General features: G+C 30.6%; 1 protein-coding gene across 2 annotated transcripts in view; it reads left to right on the forward strand.

Annotated features, from left to right (window-relative positions):
- LOC106467675 (leucine-rich repeat-containing protein 40-like) overlaps positions 1-25,498 on the forward strand; it is a 72,274-nt gene that overhangs the window by 5,217 nt on the left and 41,559 nt on the right. For both annotated transcript variants that reach the window (XM_013928050.2, XM_022395886.1), the window contains exons 3-7: positions 4,018-4,091; positions 8,394-8,523; positions 15,326-15,449; positions 16,309-16,451; positions 22,468-22,640. In XM_013928050.2, coding sequence (XP_013783504.1) covers positions 4,018-4,091; positions 8,394-8,523; positions 15,326-15,449; positions 16,309-16,451; positions 22,468-22,640 — 644 coding nt within the window. The remainder of the gene's footprint in view (positions 1-4,017; positions 4,092-8,393; positions 8,524-15,325; positions 15,450-16,308; positions 16,452-22,467; positions 22,641-25,498) is intronic.

Here is a 25,498-nt window from a genome sequence, read left to right on the forward strand (position 1 = left end):
TTGATTCTTAGTAATATATCTCAAGGGTCTCTTTAACATTTCTACTGTGTTTCCTGTGTTGTAGATTTGTGACAGTAATTGTAAAAGTAAATAACAAAACGGAGCTAATGCAGTCCTGTTCCATCAGCTAAATATGCTTGTTGATTCTTAGTAATATATCTCAAGGGTCTCTTTTAACATTTCTACTGTGTTTCCTTTAATTTTGATACAAGGGGACATGGGTCCCTTAGAACCTAGAACAACACTGGCCATTAACATACAAGTTAAGAGATTACATAATGACATACACAGTGATGACTTTAAGCTTTCATAATTTTATTAGGACATTTGAAACCTATTTGGCTAAAATTAAACATTTCAATTATATATTTTACTGAAACATCATGATTGGCATTTTCATTTGAAAATCAAGTGATCAAACTAAGTTCAGATTCTTTGCATGCATATTATAACATTTGAGTAATTATTTGTATATTTAGGAATAAAGAAAGAAAGTTAACAATATGTTAAGGATCTTGCTTATTTAAGCTCATTTCACATTTGATAATGGACAATTCTTTAAAATGCTTACTTGCTGTTGCAGTGTACATGCTATTTATTTGTGTATGCTTTTGCCCATTTATTGTTTGTACTAATCTATTTGTTACTGCAAGGCAAGATTTTAATTTTTTTTTCTTTATTATACTTACATACAAGATTAAATGTAGGTGAACCTCCCATTTATTTAATCTAATTACAAACCTATGCAGTTATTATAGAATAAAAAGGGGGGCAGAATAATGCAAACTCACAGACATAATGTAATGTTCACAAGGTTACATGATAGTATTTTATACAAATCGACCAACTGTGTAACCGAGTGTTAAACATGTGATGTCCATATTATAGTTAAAATATTTGACAAATTTGTTTGTGCAAAAAAAAAAAATTATCAACAAAATCAAAGTTTACTGTGTATTGTATAATAGTTATCAGCAGGTACCCAGTATTTATGTATTAAGTTATGTATGTATTAGCTTTTTAGTTTTAAGTGATCAATCTTTTTCATCTTAAAGCAGAGTATTAGGAAGTATACCATAATGCAAAAAGAACATCTAATATTTAATCAGCAAATCAATGAACAAGACTTCTTGGTTAAGTACCCAAGCAAAAGTCCTCCTGGCCTGTTTGCACATTGATTCTGTTTGTGAGAATGCAGTGTCATATCTTAGGTTTTTGAGTAACTTTTTTTCATTATGTCCATGATAACTTTGATTGTGAAACTGTTCTTTACAGTGGCCAAAATTTGTTATGCTTAGCATTTTATAAGATTGAAAAGACTTAATAATGCAGTTCTAAGAAGTGAAAGATCGGTGTTTTTCGATATGATATCTTACCTCTTCTCACAAAATAGTTTTCTCGTTTAATACTGCACTCTATTGACGCAAATCTTCAATGCTTGCCAATAGTCTTCCACCTCCCACTTCTGCATATCCACGTGTAAATGATTATGCAGCAGCTCTTTACCAATAGGAGTGCGACATAACCCCTATTGTAACCAGCACCCTCTCCACATTTGCACTTGTAAATCACTTCTCAATTAGCAGTAGTACTGTACAGACGTGCTTGTTTTTGTTCGCTGTTTGTTGATGTTTTCCTTTATACTACAGACTTTTTTGTTTTTGTTATTTCTTTATTTACAGGAGCCTTTTTGCTAGTGCACTGTGGATCCCACTCTGTGGTGAGTGGTGCCTCATCAGATAGATATACATTTTTTTGAAAATCTGCACTCTCCATCCTGTGCCCATGCTTGATGTCACTTGCATTGTAACTCTTCCCAACACAGACCTGATGTACAATTCCAGATGCTGCTGGGTGTTGGTTGATTGATTCTGTTGATGTAGTAGCTCTGCTTTTTAAAATAGAGTATCACCGTCACCCGCTGCACTATATCCAGTGATGCAGTCCTCTGGAATATCCAATGCATTTTCCCCTCCTTTCTTCTAGTGGAGTATGGGAGTCCATGCCACTTAGCAGTTCCTAGCCGATGGGATGGTGGATCATGGAGGCCTGTCCTCCATAGAGATGCAATATAAAGTTGAGAGTGGCATTCTGTAACTGTCAATGACGTATAGCATTTCATACCACGGATATGATGTGCAATTCCAGATACTTCCTGGTTTTGTTGTAGCACTAAGCCATATTAATGTATATATATCTGAAAGATTGCTTTTTCCCACCATGACATTCCTCCTTTCTACCATCTTCCAGATAGATATTTCCAGTGGGTCTGGTATTGGTTGGAGATGGCCCAATCATGATTAGAATCATGGGTCTAGGGCGTGATGCCCAATCTATCACGGACCTGATGTATAATTCCAGATACTGCCAGGTTTTGGTTGAAGCATGTCCCTCAGGTTGAAATGTTCCTTCTACCTACCATCCTCCAGATGTGGTTCTTCAGGGGTCAGGAGTTTGTTGGAGATGGTCCAGCTAAGTGAGTCTTCACATGTGCTCTGGCCACTATCTCTCTGGAGATGCACCCCAGATTTGCAGTCCCTCTTTCTGCTGGATGTTGGATTCCAATGAATCTGGTGTTGGTTGTAGCTGGATGGAGCACATGTATTTCCTCTTGTATGTGTCTAGATATCCTCCTCCTACCATGGCCTGGAAGAACCATACCCAATGCCATAAGTTTTTGGACCAGATCTGTTGGATGTCAGTTTGTGGTGAATCAGGTGTTGGTTGGGTTGGAAATGCATGCAAGTGGAGATGGATTGTGGTACGGAAGCTTGTCTTCTTCCCTACGAATGTCCATTTCAAGGTGAAGAGGTAGGTGATCCTCTACCTACCGCAGAACTGTTGTACATTTCCAGATTCCGCTAGAGGTTGGATGAGGTTGAACTACCACTACGGTTTGTCACGCCCTAGACACTCGACACCAAGGGGTTCCATTAATTGATAATACATATTACGGGATTCCTTCATGTTTTTCCGCCTTTTATGTTCGCAACACAGTCATAAATTAGTGAAGAGTATATCTGGATCAGATGTGGTATGGTCTCCTGCTGAGCCATGATATTTTCTTTTTTGGTTCCACACCTCATGATCTCTTATTGGGCACTTCCTAAAGGGGTATCATTTTTACACTGGCCGTCCACCAGTTCAATGTTGGATTCTAGCTACTTTGTGAGTGGAGGTAAGATATCATATCGGAAGTTAATGTTTTCCTAAACTGAAAATGTATTTCGAATAGATACTTATCACTTCTCAAATTTCTCACCCAGCCTTCACACTTGTGGTGATATGTGGTGTAGGTGCAATTATGGAGAGGGTACTGGTTATGATAGCAGTTGTGTTATGCTCCTATTGGTTGAGAGTTGTTGAATAATCATTTACATGTGGATATGCAGAAGCAGGAGTTGGAAGGCTAGTGGTGAGCATTGAAAATTTGCTCTGATTGAGAAAAGCTATTTTTTGAGTGGAGGTAAACATTTTCAGTTTAGGAAAATTTTAACTTTTAAGATGGTCAGTAAAATCTTTTATGATTATGCAGTTTTTTTATGGATTTGATATGAACGATATATTTTAGCACATTTTCTTGCAACTAAAAAATCATAGGATGCTTTTATTAAATTGAAGAGCAGAAATTTGCAATCTCTTATCAGAACAGTGCACATAAAATACAACAGTTTAACCTTTTTCTAATAATCTTCTTATTTTAGCTTTTATTAGATATGTCACATTTTTGATGATTCTAAATTTTCTGGTTTTACTAATCCTGACAGAGTATTTTTTTATACAGTTCAGTACTGTGAAGGAAATCATCCATTTGTGTAAGTTTATCCCATTTTATAATGCATATTTGCACTTATGCTTATAGTTATATACAAAAACCATAAGCTTATTTACCAGTTAATATGTACTAGCAGTTCTAATATCTTGCCACTGTGACTAATATGAAATTATAGAAAGAGATGAATAGCTTTTAACTTGCAAGGATAGTTGTTAACTAACATTATTAATTTGAATTTTCAGGTTCATGATAATCAACTAACTACTCTACCAGATTCTATAGGTGACTTACAAGCTCTTACAAGACTAAATTTAAGGTAAAAATATTTCTGCTTCTGTGCTACTTTCAGAAGAAATATATATTTATCTACCAGATTCTATAGGTGACTTACAAGCTCTTACAAGACTAAATTTAAGGTAAAAATATTTCTGCTTCTGTGCTACTTTCAGGAGAAATATTTATTAACGACATATTTATTGTTTTAGTACATATTTTTACATCTTTCAGTTTTGTAATGTCTTAGAAAGTTCACTGTAATTATGCCATTTGTTATGTTTACATAGGAAATAAAAAGAAATATTGGTGTAATAAGTGTGGATTGAGATAAGTGTGTGTGTGTGTGTCTATATGTATATATATATATATACATATACAAAGATACGTACATGCACATTTATACTTGTGTGTATAAAAGTACCACATTTTTTATTATGGATGAATGTTCTAACAAATACATGATCTTGCCAAAAAAAAACTTTAATAAAACAGTGAAAAATTGTACCCTTATTGAATCTGTAGCTTGCTTTCTTGTTTTGAATCTGTTGTTTTGATTATGTCTGATAGATGGAATATCCCCAGTGCTTTTGGGTGACATGGCTGTAGACATTTACAATTTAAAATGATACTATTTATACTTTTGTACATTGTTTGTTACAGTTTTACTGGTGCAGTTTCATATTTGTTGGCATGTATATTCATAATAAATGTTGTATTTTCCCCTAATATTCAAGGAAATATTGCCATTATGATTTCTCATTATTATTTCTTAAGATCAATTCAAGTTTGTTTAGCTTAGGGCTGGTGTGGCTTAGTAATTAAACTGGTTGCCTCATCATTCAAGGGTTGGATTTGATTTCCTTTGCTACCAACCATGATTTTCCTTTATGCCATTGGGGCATTATATTTGTGTTTGAGTTGTGGCAGTGCTACTAAAGGTACTAGCAACCAACTAACAGCACTGACTATCAAATTGTTTACCAACAAATAATGGGATTGACTGTGACATGACAGCTGTTACTTCTTCCATTATTTTGACTGTGTATGCATGACTTCTGTTTGCATACAACTCACTAGTGTGAGGGTGTGGCCCTGTGACTATTAGGTAAATAACTCACTATATTTGCCTGGTGTTCATATCAACCTTATTTGAAATAAAAGTAGTATAGTTTTAACTTAATATACTGTTTACTTATTACAAGCTACAAACATAATCAGTGTTACTTAGAGTAAGTTTGCCTTAAAAATATTTATGGCAAGTTATTATTCATTATTCCTTATTTACTCCAAAAAAAGTTGATTGCTGAATGAATAGCTCATTCAACTTTTTTGTGAGAAATTACTAGACATGGACTAATAATAATCTAACAATATGTAACAGCTTTTAAGTTGTTAATCTATTTACATGAACAGGACTCCAGTTAAATTATGACTAACTTAAGCTTGATACGAAGCACTGGAAAGAGGGAAAAACAAAAGTCTTGCTGCTATCATGTGTCTCTTAAACACTGCCTATTGCAGTAAGAACTTTAAGTTCTGTGATTTATTGATTTCTTAACACATTTTTTGTATTTCTACTGTTTCTTCCAACCTGTACTGTAAAATGTAAACGTATTAATCATTTTAATGTGTTATTTTTAATCAATACTAACAATTTTTCATTTAAAAGCTTATGATGTTTTTTATACTTATAAAATATTTAACTATTTTTTAAGTTTTTCATGCTGATGATGGAATTAGAAACAAATTCAGAAATGTGTGTGTAATAAAGATTTTTTTAATGTTACGTGGTTTTAATATTTCCACTTTTTGAATCATTTTAATCTCTGGAAAAATGTCATCACAAGTTTTCTTACCAAATAGTAAATATTATACTCTCTTTGCTCTCCTAGGATCAGATTGAGTTTGTTTTCACTGAATTATATATCACTAGCAGATGCCCATTGAAATAGTTCAATGATAATTTTCCTAAATATAGTGATGAATAAATATCAAATATGCAGTCAACTCAATCCCTTGGATCAGAGCATATATGCAATATGATTGTCTAGTTGACTGTTTACAACTGTATTTTGTCATTTCATGTGTTATTTCAATAAGAAAAGTTGCATTGCATTTGTTTTTAAGCAAAGGAAACTGACTGCAATGTACTGTTGGCAACAGTGTTTGGGTTATGATGAAATGGGTGCATCCAGCACAATAGAGCATTCAGGTTCACTAAGTAGCCATGGGTCTTTTTTTGTGGGATGTCACTGTTCCTTGTAATTTTACTGAGTATAAGAAAAGACCACTATTGAATTAATAGGTTTTTCACAGTTGTCATTTCTATAAGAGGTGTCAAAAGGGGGGTATTAAATTCAATTCAAATAAATTTATTTGACATTGTACAATAAAATCACGCATGTATATAATACCAACATAAAAAAAAATTATATATATATGTGTGTGTGTGTGTGTATAAACTGAACAACAACAAATATATACTCAAACATGTTCCTTTCTTTGTGTATTCTTTCTATTCATACTTCTATCTTCGAAATATTTTTTTTTCAATCAGTCAACAGAGGAAGCCCTGTTTATTTGTGAAATTCCCTCACAGAAAGAAACATTTTTGTTCTTAAGTATTTTCTCAGATTGATCATTCAGCACATAGGAAGACTGATGAATTGATGTTGATATTTATATGGAAGTTGAGGAATTGCAAAAAATAATTTTCTTGTAATATACTCTTACAAATAAGGAATTTGATATAGAATTTTTTTTGCACAGCCAACCATTCAGGAGATACTGAGTGTGACAGACAAACATTTGAATATTATATATGGAAAATATTTATCACACACTGAAAAAATAATTTTAATAGTTTTATAATTAACATGAAATCTAATGACAATTATTTTTAATGAAGAATCAGTTTATTTATTTTTTTAGTATTCTTTTGAAAATTTGTAGGTAGAAATCCATGGAACTGTATTTATTGTATTTTTAGTTTGTTACAGGTTTTACATTACGTATATGATATATTTTTGTGTACAATAGATTAAGTTTAAAAAAATAACCTCATTGTAAATTGATGTGCATGAAAATGTATATCAATTAAATGAAGGAAAGTTTAAAAATTTATTTAAAAATACTAAAAGAAGCTGAAAGTAAATAAATTAGTTTCATGTGAGAATAATCGAGTAGTTTAATATAATCAATTAGCAAATTCCACTAATTGTTCAGCTATGTCTCTCAGATGGCATAATAAATTCCTATGTGGCAGATGCTCTCAGAATCTTTGCTAGTAGAACTGCCTATCTTTGAACCTGAATTATTTGTTCCTATATAAGAACTGCTTAGGGAAAGGATGTATCCTCTTTTCATAGTGTTTGTAACACTTGCTAGATATTTGGTCTTAAAAAAATCCTTTAACTCGTGAAAGCTGGTTGTTACTTTGTTACATGGAAGTCACATTTTTTCTGTGAGACAATGTGATATTTATGATCTCTCAGTTGGGTCTTTAGAATAAACAAACCCAAGGCATTCGTTTTCTATTACTTACACCATTTGCACTTGTTATCAACTCTCTAACAGAGATTGGGGTGTTGTTGTTTTTCTGCCCTCTTCTCTGTTTATAAGTGGATGATAAATTTCACCATTGCATGGTCTCTTTTACTTAAATGCCTGATAGCAGGTTGTAGGTCTCTGTCATTTTATATGGCTCATTGTCTGCTTTTTGTTAAAGGAGATGTTGAGTATTCCATTGTACACCTAGGCATTCATATAACCTATATGTGAAATTTCAGCTTGATTGTTGGATACCTACTATGGTTCATTTATTTCAGTCACCCACCACTACCATCATTAATACGATAGGATCTTGTGCTACAACACGTACTAACTAGCACATTCTATTCTTGTTCTTTTGTGGCCGTGTGGTTGACAACCAGCCTCTTGAAAGAATATTTCTGAAAGTGTGTAGTGGCATTATTTCATTCCTTTCTCAGGTATAGCCATGTTAGTATTATGGTTGGTTTAAAGTAAAATCACTTTCATGTAAACCTCCTGTGTGCACTTCTAATGTAACCTCTGCATGCTTTCAAATTAAGAATAAATGTGAAACTGTGATTTAAAATCAATAAATGTTTGCATAAATAGCATTGTTAGGGAGTAGTTTTTAATCCATTGTAATTTTTCTTTATTATTAAAGAAATATCAGGCATGTTGCTCCTTTAGTAACTGCAAAGTAACTATATCTGCTGTGATGATAAAACCTGTGATAAAAAGTGGTTGCTTTCTGATTCTTTATGATGGTGTAATATGAGATGAGTAATGATTTATATTAGATTTTGATCTTTAGCCATAATCATCTCCAAGCCTTGCCGAAGAGTATTTTCCAGCTTAAGGAGATGCATTCTCTTCTTCTGCAATATAATCAGCTAGAAGAGCTTGATGAAGATATTGGTAACCTCCTCTTTTTGGAACAGCTGGTATAGTAATATATTTTTTTTATTTAAAGTTGGGTAAAACCACAGTGTTATCAAAGTAAGTTTTGAAATTGCCACACTATATTAGATATTTTTGTAAGATTGCAATTTTTTTATTTAGACCTATAATTTATTGTTTATTGTTTAATCAGTTCTTTATAAAGAGTACTATATGTCTTAAAGCATAAGTATAATTATATAATAATTAGAGCTGAACAATAATAAGGAGAAATCATAATGGAAAGATTTTGATTATTTCAATAGTTGGAATAATTAGAAACACTAATCTTAATTAGTTGATTATTTTTATGACATTAATTGATTTGTTTGTAAATTCTACTACTTGATTATTTTATGTGACACTAACTGATATAATCAGTTATACTGATTAATCAAGTTTATTGCCCAGCTATAATAATGATATTTATTTTTCAATCTGTAATTAAATTCACCAAACATTTAAAGATCTTAAATACAGGGACATTTTCATCACTTTCTTACAACTTAATTTACTTGTCTATTGTCCTAATACTACAATGATATGTATATTCAAATTGGGTAGTTTTACTTCTGAAGTACTGAAAGCCTTGTTGAGTTTTCTCTCATACTGTCAAGAAAATGTGACTCAAAATTTCCAAATATTGTTCAATGCATCGCAAAGCACATATAATTTACACAGATAATGTTTTAACTTGTGGTATTTGTAATTGATTAATAGAGCATTCCTGACAATATGATGTACCCCCTCTACCCCCATATAAAAAGAGGGTGCATCATCTTAAAAAGTTTGTGAACCATAGCATTATTGTAACATAATATTCAGCTTAATGTTTTCGCCTAAGAATTTTGGTTTTTTAAGTAATTTTTGAATTACCATTTGTTTCGTATGATTGACATCTTCTTGAGGTCACCATTTGTACATTTTCCAATGAATGTATTTTTATCTAGAAAAAATATTGCAGAGACATTATTTGACCTCTTCACACAGAAATGCTATTTTCCTTGTACATCTGTTTATGATATTTGTGTGTCACTAGCCATGAGGTTATCTCCCACCTGAATTCACATGTACCCATTCAGTGAGAGAGGGCTATTGTTGTTATACTTATTGATTATGCAATAACATAATATCCTGGATCCAAGGTCCTTCCCCCAGATGTTTTTGCACTTGTTGATTGCAAAATAAATTTCTTTTGCAAGGCTCTTCCACTGGACGTTTTCTGCCTGGACTGACCATATTTGACATACTCAATAGTATCCCACGGCGCTTCCCCTGGATGTTTTTGCCTGGGTGGATCACACTTGGCCTATTCATATACAAATTATGGTCCTTTAACTCTAGCCATGTATACTTATATCACATTATCAAGATGATTCAAAATTACCTGACAATTTTTCATCAAATTACTTATTCAAGGCATTTCCCTTGGATTTTTTTTATTTTGACAGGGAGGATTGCTCTTGTTGCCCACAATATAGTAGAGGGAGCTAGTTGTGCTAGTATAGATTGTTTAGTATGATTAGTTGAGGGTAGTCACATGATCAGCACTTGTTCTAAAATGGCGTGAAAATGAAGGATTATATAAAAGACTGTTGCACTGTTAGCGAAAAAGTTTTTTTAGCAATGCTTAGAGTGCAAACCAGGATGGAGATAGCTTTAGGTGAGGAAAAGTAAGTACCTATTGGAAATACATTTTCAGTGTAAGAAAATGTTATATTCTGTAGCAAGTCTATTTTATCCCTTTGCCAACTGTCTGCTTACCTGGTAAGCAGGTAATGTCACTCTCATCATATTTCAAAAAACTAGTGGATGAAATTGTTTAAAATTTAACAAAAGTGTTCCTAAAAGTACATAGTTTCAGAAAATAAAATGTTCAATTTTGATTTTTTCTACTAGTTCTATTAAAAAAATCTTTATTTGATGTAGATATTTGCACTCAGACATTGAATAGTTCACCTGCAACATGTAATTTTTGTATGAAATATAAAAATACTATTTTTTATCCTACAGTTCTTACATTTCATTTTCATAATCTCTAGAACCTCATAAATGAATATCAAAAATTGTTTAAGGTAAATGTTTAATTTTTATTTTCCATTTTCTCCACTATATCACTACTAAAACTAGCTATTATCATCAACATACAGTGCAATGAAATCTTTAATATTAACAAATAGAAGTATCTACATACTGTTCAACTCCTTGTAGAAAGTCACTAGAAGTCTTCTTTGTCTTTGGATTAGTGTTACAAGAAAATCTCAAGAGAACCAGAAGTTATTTGACACATTAATTATTTCTGCACTGTTTTAAGTGAAACATAGTTATTAAACATGGTTATTAAATGAGCACTACAAAAGTATTTCTGTACACATGTATGTAATTCTAAGCTCAGCATGTGAGTGAGTATTTTATTAATCTGTTATTTGTGTTTTTCCATACAATTATTGGTCCTGAGTTGTGAACTGCTTATAAATGTGGAAAAAAAAAGTTTATGCACAAACACCTAATAGTCAGTCAATGTTATATATAAATTTGATGACAAATAACCCACATTTTAGAAAATAAATGTGGAAATGGCCTGAAAAGGGTATTTGCACAAACACCCACTTGTTAATTCATGTTGAATATAAATTTGATGACAAATAACCCACATTTTAGAAAATAAAATGTGGAAATGGCCTGAAAAGGGTATTTGCACAAACACCCACTTGTTAATTCATGTTGAATATAAATTTGATGACAAGGAACCCGCATTTTAGAAAATAAAATTTGGAAATGGCTTGAATGGGTTGTAAAAGAAACTTTATTACAAATGTACAGTGTTTCGACACGTTTATGTTAAAATGTACATTTTTCATAAAGTTTCATTCACTACCCATTCAACCTGTCTACAAACTTTAAAAATCATATTGAATATAGTTCTAGTATGGTGCTTATAACAAAAGCAAGGTAAGCTAATTTTATTTGTAAAGTACACAGGGAACCCAATGGAGTAACTAGTAATATTAATTGTGTTATTGGTAATGTTTTAATATAACTTGTGTTATTAGGGACCTCATGAGCACCAATGTTATGAACCCACAAGCTATTTGGTACATAAATAGGTTTGAAGAATTTGTCCAAAAACAGGTGGATGTATACATTGATAATAGTAGGGCTAAGATTATATAAAACTATTTTCTTCTGTCTGCTTATACAGTGAGTAGATTTTTTTTTAAATCCTGGATAAAGGGTTTAAATAAAAATAGATTGAAAAACTTCCAAATAGAAATAGATTAAAACAAATACTTTTAGATAGATAACTTATGAACTTAACCTAAATGATAGATTTTTTTTTATGGAAGACCCCAAATAAGTCCTTCACATATTAACTGGATTTAAATTGATTATGAATTAACTATTAAAGTTTACAAGTAAAAAGTCCAAAAGGACACATACATGTACTACATTCATCTTTCCACAATTTTATAATGGTGAATGATGTAAAAGCACTTAAAAATCATAAGAGATATATATATGGATGTGTAATACAAGGTAAATGAAATGATTAAAACTACACTCTGATTCAGGTATCACAACAAAGTTTAGTATGCCAGGGAAGAAACTGGAAATGAACAAACTAATGATGATAAGTTGTTAAAGTTTGATACAAGAGATGATCAAAATTTCATAATGGACCATCAACTAAGAAACTGCTACATTGTTGTTTACAGTATAACATCAGTAGATATGTAACTCTGTCTACATCATTCAATTTTCACTATTTTATTGCTATGTTTTAGGATTAGTGACTAGTAAGTAATCAGGAAATAATTGATACCTAATATGTTGTTGATTCAATAACTTACATCATACATTACTGTTATTGTTATTATAAGATGGCTTTCCATTTCTGTTTTTTTTTACTTTTATAGTTGTTAATTTATAAATACTGAAAAAAAATATTTGTTTTTAGTGGGAAATAGCTCTATTTTTCATATCTATGTAAACCATATACAAATTAACAGAGCATGTCATGATATGAGCTCTTAACATGCTTTTTCTGTTCATGATGGTATATTTATATCAGTGATGATTGATAAATCTAATAAAGAATAAAATAATGATTATAATAATTAGGCCATTTTATGATAACAAACAGGAGGAAATGTTAAAGTATTAATACTTAAAATAAACCTCTTTTTTTTTTATCATTATCATAATCAACAAAAAGTGTCCAGAAATAGATATGATTACTAATGATTACTTTTCTACTATGTTGTAGCACCAACTGTGGCCTGAATAACTGCTGTTAATAAGTGTATCATGTCGCCAGTTTCTTATTGATGTAGGTATTGTTTATTTCTGTTGTTCTTTCAAAGGCTTGTCTAGTTGACGATGACTGCAAAGCTGTGAAATAACTTTCTGAAACGACCCCTGAGAAATGTTTTATGGGATTTAGATATGGGTTTGTGATTGACTGTTATAAAATTCTGGTTCTGTCAACTTCTGTTGCTTTGAAATCAGACATGAGATCAGCTGGCACTTAGATGTACAGAGATTTCATAAATAGGTCCTACATGTAATCAAGGTGTAGGATTCAAGCCTCATCAAAAACCTCCCATTACAATTCTTTACAGGGCAACACATGGGTTGATGAATGTTTTGTGTTTTTTATTCCAGCTCTTATAAAATACAACATATACAGCAAAACATCACAGTTGATGCCCTTTGAAATGTGATCACATTTGATGCACTAAAGTCACTGAGAATTTGGTTCATAGAGGATTTGTGGCACATTTTCAAATGAACTTTTGTCACAATTTGGCCTGAATGTTATACTACCACTTCTCTGTATTGTTGAATGGTCTTGTGCACAGTTGATTTTATGTGAATAAGCATTACAACTGTTTCACATATAATTCATTTCAACACTTAACAGCATTCTGTAATCTTATATCTCTCAAGTTTGAACATTTTAAGAAGTTTTAATATTTTGAAAACATTTCAACACTATAGTTGACCTATCTCATATGTGTTTATTTCTATCCTCACTTGCGTTCCCTTATAGAGCACGTGTTCCCTTATGATGGCACGTGTTCAAATGGTGTTCGTATATTTCTGCAAAGGATGTACATCTGTGAAAGTTCTGAAAATTGATGGTTTAACAAATTTTTCATCTTATCATCTGTATTCAGTTTTACTTTTTTTGACATTTATTTAAAATTAGTAGGCAAAATAGAATTATTATACTGAAAGTTTATGTCACTAATCTTTCAGAATTATTGTTCTAAGTTCAACTTTATGGCATCACTTTTCATAGTTGCTTTATTTGCCAAAAAGAAATTTATCATATGCTGTTATTTACAACTATCCTCAGTGAAAAAAGAGAACTTCAAATAAGTTTATACCAGTTATATTGGTTTTAAATGATTTATGGAGGTAGTGAGCATGAAAAGTTATGATGAGAAAGATATAGTAGCTGTAAACTGTTATATTGTATTTGTAACTCAGTGATTTCTTTATATGGAACCTTGGAAGCTTCTTCATGAATTTGAAGAATATTTTATTTATAATGACTTATTGCAGAATTCAACTTTAGGTGCTTCAATGATATAATCTTTACGTCACATGCTGTTTCTTTTTTTTATTGTTAAATATTTCATTCAATCAATAATACTAACAGTAAGTGTCAGTGCTAGTCAAATAATGGAATATGCAAATTCCATTACAAAAATGTATTATAGTTGGTGTTCTTCTTGCTTCATTTATTTGAGGGTTACAATTCCATTAAAGTTTGCATTTTAAAATTTGAAGTTACAATAATTTGTAATAGTGAAACTAAATTTTATTTTGAAACTTTCATATAGCTGTAATTTCTTTGTAAGGCATTTAATAATCAGATGTTAATTTTTGTTCAGTTATGTAATTATCTTTGCATTTTAGTTAATGCAGTATAAATATGGTGTGTACAACACTGATTTTTTTATAATATTAAATACACTGGTATCTATGAAACTGAAGAAATTGTTGAAGTCAAAGTACACTAGTCATTAATTTTTGTATTTTAAGGATGTACAGTACACTGTTGAGTTATACATTTCTTACTCAATTTTATTTGGAATACATTTTTTATTATTAAGGTGTATAGGCTAATTACTAAGACTTTATAAGAAAATTCAAAATAATTTATTGTAATTTTTAACGTTTGCCAAGATGAAAAGCTTAATCTCTACATTTGAAACATTTACAAATAATTTTATATTAGGCACCATAAATGTAAGACAAATTAAATATCAGTAGGGTTAAGATCATAAATGTAAATATATTTGTGGTGGTAGGTTGTTTGGTGTTATCAGTAAAACAAATACAACAAGACATAAAAAGTCCAAATTGTAGTTTGGGCTAGCTAACAGATTCCTATGCTTATGTTGGGCATACTTTCCAAAAACTGCAAGCAGCCAAGATTCCTTGAACTAAAACATATTTATACAGATCTACTGTGAGTAAAATTCCTCACCACTGTTCTCCTCTCCATATGAAAATGTTATGATTCAAACATGAGGGGAAAAGGTTACAAATTTCTATGAAGCTGTTTCTCATTGATTTAAGGATTTAAGTAGAAATTGTTTTCCTTTATTTATCATTAACTTTCCTTATTGTAAGTTATAGTTTAAACTGGAAAATAATTAACTATTTAGGAAGTATTGTAATAAGGCAGTTAAGTTCTCATTCTGACTTTCCTTTCCACGTACCTGTCTTTCTGCACGTCTGTATATCTTTCTACCTGTTAACTATCTTGCTGTGTCTTTATTTTTATGACAGGACCTCTCACATAATAAGTTGGTCAGCATTCCATGTACAATAGGATACTTAAGTCATGTGTCTAAGCTGAACCTGTCAAATAACAAGTTGAAGATGCTGCCCCCGGAGATTGGCAGTATGGATGGTAAATATAAGTACTCCAGTGACAGTAATTTGACTCAGATGGATATGGTTACTAGTAAATATCAGATGTATGGAACTGATATGGCCATTAATATGCCATAAGGGTGTACATACCTTGTGTTATCAGTGGTTATAACACCACACTTTCATTGTAAAATATTTGGTATGATACTCAGAAAGATGATTTTAAAATAATATATATATATATAACATTATCTCTTACTAAAAATGTTGGAAGAGGTTTTTATCAGGACAAAGAAGTACATATAAAAACTTTGACAACTAACAATTGGTACAGAATGACAAGTATACCATATTAATTGCAAGCATCTAAGATACTGAACAGCATTGTTTTGTTTTTCTTGATTTGTACTTAATTTCTTATAAATGAAAATTTAGTTCTTACATTTATAATGTAGAAACTAAATTTTTGGAAATTTCAGAGTTTTAAATCTATTACTGATGAGCAGCAACATTATTTCTGCTGTAAAATATCATCAATAACAATTATCCTTCAATATTGTAAGGGATACTAATTTTCACTTGCTATCATATTACCACTATTGACAGCATTTTTTTTTAATTTCACAAAAACTAATTTAGTGTCAAATGTTATAATTGCTTACTTCTGTATGTTATGGTGCATAAAAAATGTTTCGAACTTAACAGAAGCATTGTAACAAGACATTATAGTGTTATTTATTTGTTAGTGGTGTATCAGTACTCATTTCTTACTTATTTTAAAATAGAGTTTAACCTGTTTTATTATAATGTATTTGATTAGTTTTTGGTTTTATTTATTTCAGTAGTTTTCTATGTTGTGAAGAAATTGTATAGCTAGATATTTCTCTTTACCCTAGCTCTAAGAAATCTTGATATCACTCACAATTTCCTGACTGAGCTTCCTGAAGAACTTGGTATTTTGCTGCATCTGGAACACCTGTATGTACGTCACAACCATTTAGTTTGTCTCCCATTATTCAGAGGCTCTACTGTTTTAAAGGTATATGTGTATAATGCTTATAAGTAGGGCTTGGATAATTATGATTAATATACCATTAATGCATTGATTTCTGAAGAAGAGAGAGAGCATCAATGAATCTCAAAAATTCTTAAAAAAACAGAAAACACTGAATAATAGAATAGAGATTAATTAAAGAAACAGCTGAGTTATACAAACCTTTTTGCTTTATCTGTTTATATTTTATAGAAATAAAGACTTTTCCTTAGTTACTTCTTATCATTCCTATTTTCTTTGATTATATTTTTGGGTGTAGTGTAACAAGAAGCTAAGCAACTTATTGTATATGAAAAATTCACTCTGTCTATTGTTTTCAGCTCTGGCAACAATGTTGATGGTTTTGTACAACCTCTGTTTCTGTTAAGCTATTCTTAACAACGTTTACTATAATTTTGAATCTACTAAGTGCATCTTTATGAAATTCAAGCTTTTAGTAAATCTTACAACTCTGTTGTACACAAAAAATTAGATTTTATAATTAAGTATTTTTATTGAAGATTTGAAGAAAAGCTTAATCTCTACATTTGAAACATTTACAAATAATTTTACTAGTGTAAATTAGATTGTATAATTAAGTATTTTTATTGAAGATTTGGCTGTGATCATATGAAGCCTATATTTACTGAGATAGTTTGAATGCAAGGTGATTTTCATGTTAACTCTTTCAGAATGGGCATCATCATTTTGTTTGCATGTCAGGAAATTTTAGTGAGTTATATTCAAAACTTAATTAAAGTCCTTTCTTAAAATGTTCATAAAGATGTTGCTGATAATACGAATTTTAACATTATATAAATTTTAAGTTCTTATTTTTTATAAGGCAATATTTAAAAAAATCCTCAATTTCCCCTAGTGTGAGAATTGTGCCATTTCACCTCTAGGTATCCAAGGTTCTCTAATTTATTTATCACACCTCCAAGAAGTATGAAATTTAATGTAAAATATTCATTATAATGTTGTCACTGCTCAGGCATAGATAATATTTATAGTCTCAATCTTATTTGTTTACAGAACCATTAAGTTGAAAATCAGAGACAACTTGACATGCCCACCTGTCACATCCTCTTTCAGAAATTGCCAGTAGTTCTTTCTTATGTTTAATATTATATTGATTATAACCAACAGAAATCTAAAGTTTTAATCTGTCAAATGACATATTATATTATGCTGTTTTCTGTATAGAAAAATGTTAATTTATCTTTCAGTTCAAGTTTTGTTCCCACAGGAAACACATTTACTACCTTGGATGAATTTGTAATGTCTCTTGTTGTGTAGTTAGAAAATCAGGAAAATTGAGATAGTTATGGAAAATTATCTGTGTTTTTAATGTTATTATTTTGTGTTCTTAGATGCATTATTTAATTAAGTAAAAAATTATTTAGTGCAATAGTGTCATTAGTATAAAAAGTATGGTTAAATGTCATCGACAGTCTACAGAAAAGAAAAAAGAAGACTCAGGTAAGTACTTTATTTCTTGTTTTTCATATGTATACTTTATTGTTATAAAAGTAAGTAAAATGTAAAAATGAGGAACTTTTCAGGTAAGATAAGGTAAGATTTAGTAAAGTAAATAAAAATAAAACTGTTTTACAAGGTATGCTTGTGAGCAACTTGTGAGTAGCCTGTGTCTTACTCAATAGGGTAACATGAGTTCTATGTTTGCCAGTTGATTTACAAATTTTGTGGTGAGAATATTAATTTAGACACAGTTCAAAGGGCAATAAAAGTATAAACAGATGTATACTGTAATTAGTTTAAAACTATTTAGGATAAACAAATGTAATTTCATGTTACAATTTGAGTTACTCTGGAAAGAAGAAAAGGGTAATTTAGATTTATTTCGATGTTTTTTTGGTGGTTTAAGAGGTTTACAACCTTATATATAGAGTTAGGGTAGAGAAAATAACAGATAAAATATAAAGTTTTACTGAAAAATAGCATTTTATAATTACTTAGGAGGTTCAGAGATTACACAAATGAAACTTTAAAATTTTCAGATGAATAAAAAGTATTTTTATTCTTGACTTGAAATGGGTAGTTTGAAGCAAAGAAGTTGTGATAAGCGTTTTTAATCCTCAGTTCTGTCACACATAATTATTTCAGCTTTAGATATTCTTGATTTCAAAGTCATTAAAATTATATTTTAATGATACTTTGATCTCTTTTTTTTTTTGGTTTAGCTTAGTGAAACTCAAGTTTGAGATTCTCTCTTAAAGTTGCTAAGTGAAAACCAGTGCCAGTTTTGTAATTTTTTTTCAAATATTGATGTTTCTACTTTATTATAATTTTGTTATAAGCTTCATTCTGTATACATATTATGTTTTCTTAGTAAATTTACCATTTTATATGTATTGTCATTAATCCTATTGCCATGGGTATTCTTTACTGTGCATGACATCTAAGGTTTTGTGCCTTACATTAAAAGTTTTATTAAACCACTTTTTGTTTGTTATACCAATTAGTATAGCATAAAATGTTAGCTAATAATCCATATTTTAATAGTATATAAATTTTTATCCTGAATTTCCCACCTCTCCAGTAACTACAAAATTAAATATAAATTGATCACTATAAAATCGTCATTGCTCAGAGAAACAATAATTTTTAAAGTCTACAATTTTGTTTGGTTACAGAACTATCAAATGAAAAATAAGACCCCTCCTGCCACACCCACTTGTCACATCCTCTCTCTCAGGATTTGTTAATACTTCTCTCTTATGTTTAATTATATATTACTTATAACCAATAGATAGCCAAGGTTTTCATCTATCAAATGATGTATCATATTACATTGTGTACTGAACAGATAATCTTCAATTTCACTTGTAATACAACTTTGGTTTCCATGGGAATCACAACAGCTAGCTTGGATGAATTTGTAATGGCTTTTGTCACATGGTTAGATAGCCAGAAAAATTGTAATTGTTTGAGGAAATTGTCTGCTTTTTGCATGTTATTATTCTATGTGCTTTGGTGCATTATTTAATAAATAAAAATTATTTAATGCACTACTACCATTAGTATAAAAAAGTAGGGTTAAGGGTCATCGATAGTCAACAACAACAAAAAGAAAACTCAAGTAAATACTTTATTTCTTGTTTTTCATATTTATTCTTTATTTATTTATTATTATAAAAGTAACTAAAATGTAAAAATAGGGATATTGTTAGGTTAGTTAAATTAAGTAAAATATATAATAATATAATGAAAATATTTCATGAGACACTCGCTCATGGGTAATGTAATTCAATAGTGTAATGTTAGCTGTACATTCTCCAAATGATTTACAACTTATAATGGCACAAATAATTGTTAGACATGGTTCAAAGGGTAATAAAACAATAAAATTTAATTATAAATAGATGTATACTGTTATGAGTTTAAAGCTACTTAGGATAAATGAATATAGTTTCATTTTACATTTGAAGTCATTCTAGAAAGAAAAAAGGATAATTTAGATTTATTTCAATATTTTTATTCTCTTGGTGTTTATGAGGCTAGTCACACTGACCAACCACATATAGGATTAGTGTAGAGAAAATAACATATAAAATATAAAGTTTTACCAAAAACAAACATTTGAAATGTATTTAGGAGATGTTAAAGATCATTCAGATTTTGGAGATGAAAAGTATTTTTAATCTCAACATAAAATTGCTTTTTGCACACAGCCTACTCAACACAACTACTCAATATATTGAAGGACAAATCGTTTTTAGTTTATTAAATATACTTCATTAAAAACATCATTTTTTGTATGTGAAAGACTTATAATGTTTTCTGAAATTCTGCCAAATTTCATGAAGATATACACACACTATATTAAAAGTTAGTAGTATCATATCTATAAAGATATATAACCATGTGGTTGGTCAAATTAACTGAGCCTGTGTTGAGAGAGTTAACATGCAGGGTTTAAAATGTACTGATTACATGTACTACTGATGGCAAATAAAGTGAGATACAAACTTGTGTTGTGTATAAGTAAGTCCTGAGGTCAAGGCTTTTCATAAAATCCACAAAAAATGATCAGTATATAGTTGCCAAGATGCAAAATCAACCTCCATTTATTGTTTTGGTGAATTATAAAAGATTTTGAAACTCTGCTTCTTATTGCTCAATACTCACAAGAGCAGCCAATATTACATGCTGAATTTCATGTGATTGAAATCACGTTTATGCATGTAGCTTTGTGTGATGTTGTATGGGATATTTTTAAAGCAAGTTTTTGCTCAACAAGGTATAGAAGAGCCATAATGTCAAAATTGAATAGATAAAAAACAGCATATAGTAATTCTCTTTTCCTTCCTCCAATTTTTGTGTTGGCAAGCAGGAGTGTACCAGAACACCAAGTGTTAATGGTACCACAAGGAGCAAATAAGCATAATTTAAAAAAATTACAATTGAACAAAATATAATTCTTAAAATTTGAGGAAGAGGAAGGCTTCATGTATAGAAAAGTGAGTAAGTGGGAATAGGCATAAAATGTGTAAAAATAGTTATATAGACATGGAGTGAGCCTTCACTATTCCAACTAGTCGGATATCCACATTCAGGAGATATTGCTAATAACATAAGTGTCACATATGGGTGCCTCCACAAGGGGTAAAGAAATGCATGCATCTTAAACCTCAAAATGTCAAGAAATGTTATTAAAAATAAATTTAATACACCTTGTTATTATATAGTAGATTTCATGTGAACTCCAGATTTGTAATCTGCATATTCAAAAGAAGAATTTTGGTCCTTTGGATACAGGAAAATATTTGATTTCTTTGCAAAAGAGAACAATGGTCTATTCTTTCTTGTTGTACTAGTACCTCAGGCCCATATGCAGAATGTTTGAAAGGAGGATTCTAATTTGTGTTATGGGAACCTGGGAGCATGTACCCCAGACAATTTGTAAAAAATAGGTGCTATGAGATGAACTCTGGAAGCAATTCTGCATGAAATATAACATAAACAATTGCATAACTGTTCACATAAAAGCCACAAACATTCAAAAGATTAAATACCATAAGTAGTTGTGCTATAACTATACAAGCATGATGTTTTTACATCACAAAAATAGGTGGTTCAGCTGAACCCCCGCAAAACTCCTTGCGTATACATGTACCTAATGGTGTTCTGATCCACTCCTTGTTACCTCTTTTAGAAAAGGAATTGTACTAGAAAAAAATACTAAACCTGATATAAATTCTTAGAGCTTTACAGAAACGATTACCCTGTATACACAAACCTGAGGGCTGCTTCTGATGGTAAAAGCCTGGAAGTTCACTTAAAAGTTTTGCTTCCTGGCAACCATTCATAGGTGGGTTAGTCGAGGTTATACTTTTCAACCAATTACATGTATTTCCTGTTACCTTCTTCACTTCCATTCTTCAGGTGCTAAGATGCAGCCATTTTTTTGTTTTAAATATTTTAAGGAGGGAGCTGGAAGGAGTAGAACAAGTTTGTTTTAGTTATGAGGTTAATGCAACTTAAATGTTTCTGAGACAAGTAAAATTTTATTTCCAATTGCAGGAGACAAAAGTAATTTTGTTTTGGTAACTTCAAACCCTGATATGTCAAGATTAAGATTAAATTGTATAACATAACATTTGTCAAAGATATGTAATGTGTTATGTTGAATAAAACACCTTCTTAAAATAATTGATAAATCTCATGTTTTTGATTTGATTTTTGATAAATATTTTTAACATTCATTTCTGCAAATATAGACATTTTGCCAAGATGTAAGATAAACTTTCAAAAGTAATTCAATTTCATGTTTATTAAATTTGTGAATTTTTTGTTCTCCATCTCTCCTTAACTTTTTTCAATTGATTGCTAATTTATTGTTGATTTTCAAAATCATTATTGGTAGATCTTTTTTTCTTTAGAGCATAGCTCAACATTCTCTGTTATTAAACTTTGTTTGCTGAGATCTTAATCAAGTATTTTAACATAGTTTACAAAACAATAGTTCTTTGTAATTACATGTTATTTCTTTGTGCAGGAATTGCAGGCAGGGGATAATAGAATTTCTGGAATCCCACCAGAATTATTGGAAACACTGATGACTGTGAAGGTTTTAGATCTTCGAGACAATAAAATTTCTGTCCTTCCTGATGAAATAACTATGCTGCGAGGTCTTGAGCGCTTAGACCTAACTAACAATGTTCTGTCTAGGTGCGTTTCATTCCTTAAGTTTTCTTTTTTTGGGTACAGTAGTAGACTTGGTCCAGCATGTAATGGATTAAATTATTTTTACTTCAAATTTCTCAGCTTTTTTGGTAGTGACATGTCTGAAAGGTATTTTTATTTTATTATGTTAATTTCCTTTACCTTTTAAACTTTTGGGAAGAATTTCACACATAATGTTGTCAGTTATATTTCCTTGTATGAATTAAGATTAAAATTAATTTTGTTTATAGTTGCCAGTCATACTACCTAAATTGTGTTATTGAATAGACATTTTTACAAAAATTATTATGTATATGCTAATTTTAAAGTCTCTCAGCAGTTTTTTTTTGTGTGCATGACCTCTCATGCTAGTTTCACTTGGAATACTTTTTTGCCACAACTGTACTCTACAAGATGTTTCGGTCATATACACATTATAACAAAATTGTAAATGTCACTGAAGAAAAATATATATATGTGATGCTACAAAAAAAAAGGGTTAAAATTGGTAATGAAAACTAGAAATATTTTTGTTTTTTGTTTGAGAAAAATGTACTTATAGAAGAAATAATTTTGGAAATACACAGATGATGCACATACAGGGGTCATAAATAATGAATAATTACAGTGTTAATTGTTTGTACAATACATTATCAAAGAAAACACAGTTGTAAAACAAATACATTGTACAGTGGACTATTATTTTGTATTTATTACACTAGCAACGGATTTGTTCGATGGGAATCAGAATTTGATAATAATCAGTAGAACAACGGTAATAGCAAACATTCGACACTGTTTTCGGTAATGTACGTTTATTCTTTGGACGTTTCTGAATATTCATATTCCATCTTCAGTGACTGTATTAATTAATCAATAGTATTAAATACGCATATTCATTCAGTTGGAACATTTATAGTAGCATAAGGGGAAAGAAAAAACAAACAATCTAAAACACAACGACCAGCAGGATTTCGACAGGAAATAAAATTTTTTTAACAATTATATTACAAAACTAGTGTGGTAAAGAAGGGGAGGTATAGAGATAACATTGTTGACAATGTGCTAGGGATATTTATAATAGGCTTAGCTGTAAAGAAGTTGTGTTATTGTTTAGAGTGGGGCGTTCGTTTAAAATGGACAAGATTTCTTTGATGAGAAGTTCGGTGTTGGATAACCCGGTCGAAATTACTTTAAAATTGTTAATCAGAATAGGGTGGTTGTTATTTTCACTGTGTAAGTTTGGTTGATATTTGGCTTTCTCTATTTCTGTATAAGCCAATACAGTCTTAATAATATTCATATAATAGGGCTTGTGAAGGCAAGCCATGGTTGCATTTCATTTTCATCGTTTTTCTTTAATATGTGTTCCACCACATTTACTGCATGCTCTGGATCATTGTTTTGTTAGTAGATAAATCTCTGCCCAACAGGTCTTGTTCCTGAGGGAGTAGTAGTCTGTTAATTTTATACTAATCAACATTCAGAGTCCTACCAATTATTTGAAATCTATTTCAACGTTTTGGGTTTTTCTCTCTAATAATCAGTGTTTGAAGAGGTTAAGTTGTTTGCCTGCAGTACTTCTGTGATTAAGAAAAATAATTTCACATACCCTCTTCAGTATTTATACAACTCTTATTGAAACATGAAATTTTGCCCCAATCCGTTATATGGAGAAACACTCATCTGCCAAAAAGTTTGATTTCTATGTGTTTGCCATTTTACATTTTTGTTCTAGGAGCCAGGAGTGCATTCACTGCACTATTGCTGGTAGTAATATGGCTGTCTGTACTTTTATCGACTTTTTCCTCGAGTGGCATTATTGTATCAGTTTGATAGCTGCTAATCACAGTATCAACCATCAACACAAAGTTTTCATTCAATAGAGGGAAGCAATTCCATAATATATGCAATTTATACTCTGTTTATTCACTGTTTCCATAAGTATTTCTAATAAAGTATGTGTGATATGAAATTGCTAAGGTTTTGGTTAACTTTTCAAGATATTTGTATATAGAAGGCCTCATCCTTCAACTCTGTCGTATGTATATATATAACAAATGTAGATAGTAACATTATAACATATATATATATATATATATATATATATATATATATGTATATATATATCGTAAAACATATTTACAATGTGTATATTACCTATACAAGTAATAAATCATTTATATTACAATATACATATAGTTTTAGATACAATATTTGCTACATACCTTCCAGAAGGCCTAAAGTATGAAAATTCATATATTCTAAACATCAAAACAGATTAAAAGGAGGAAGTTTTAAAATAAAAATCCTGAATATTTTTAGCAGAACAGAAATGTAGAAATTTAAATTTATTTATTTATAAATTGTAACGAAACTACACAAGTGACAAAAGGTATTTGCAAAAATACAGCATCCTGAGTGTATGACTGTCTCACCTACTGCAGGATGTTGTGGAAAAGGTGGTTGACAGTGTATTACATGTCCTAGCCTGGCATGACCTGGTGATTAGGGTGCTACTCTAGCGATCTGTCGGTTGTGGAATGAAACTGTAGTCAAACATGCTCGCTCTTTCAGCCATGGGGATGTTATAATGTACAGTCAATCCCATTATTGAAGAGTTGGCTTGTTGCTGTTAACCAGTTGCTTACCCCTTGGTTGGCTGTTCAAAATTAGGAATGGTGGCAGATATGTCATAGTAGATTTGCCATAAACAAAACACACTAACAAAAACCAGTTATTCAAGTAAACTTATGTTTAGGCCTAAATATATTTCAAAAAGAATTGAAAGTTTTAGTTTATAGTATAGAAGAAACAGATGTAATTTACTTGTATTATTAAGGTTATTAAATAATACAGTTCAG

The sequence above is a fragment of the Limulus polyphemus genome, unplaced genomic scaffold (assembly GCF_000517525.1).
Source record: "Limulus polyphemus unplaced genomic scaffold, Limulus_polyphemus-2.1.2 Scaffold2703, whole genome shotgun sequence".
NCBI lineage: Eukaryota > Metazoa > Arthropoda > Merostomata > Xiphosura > Limulidae > Limulus > Limulus polyphemus.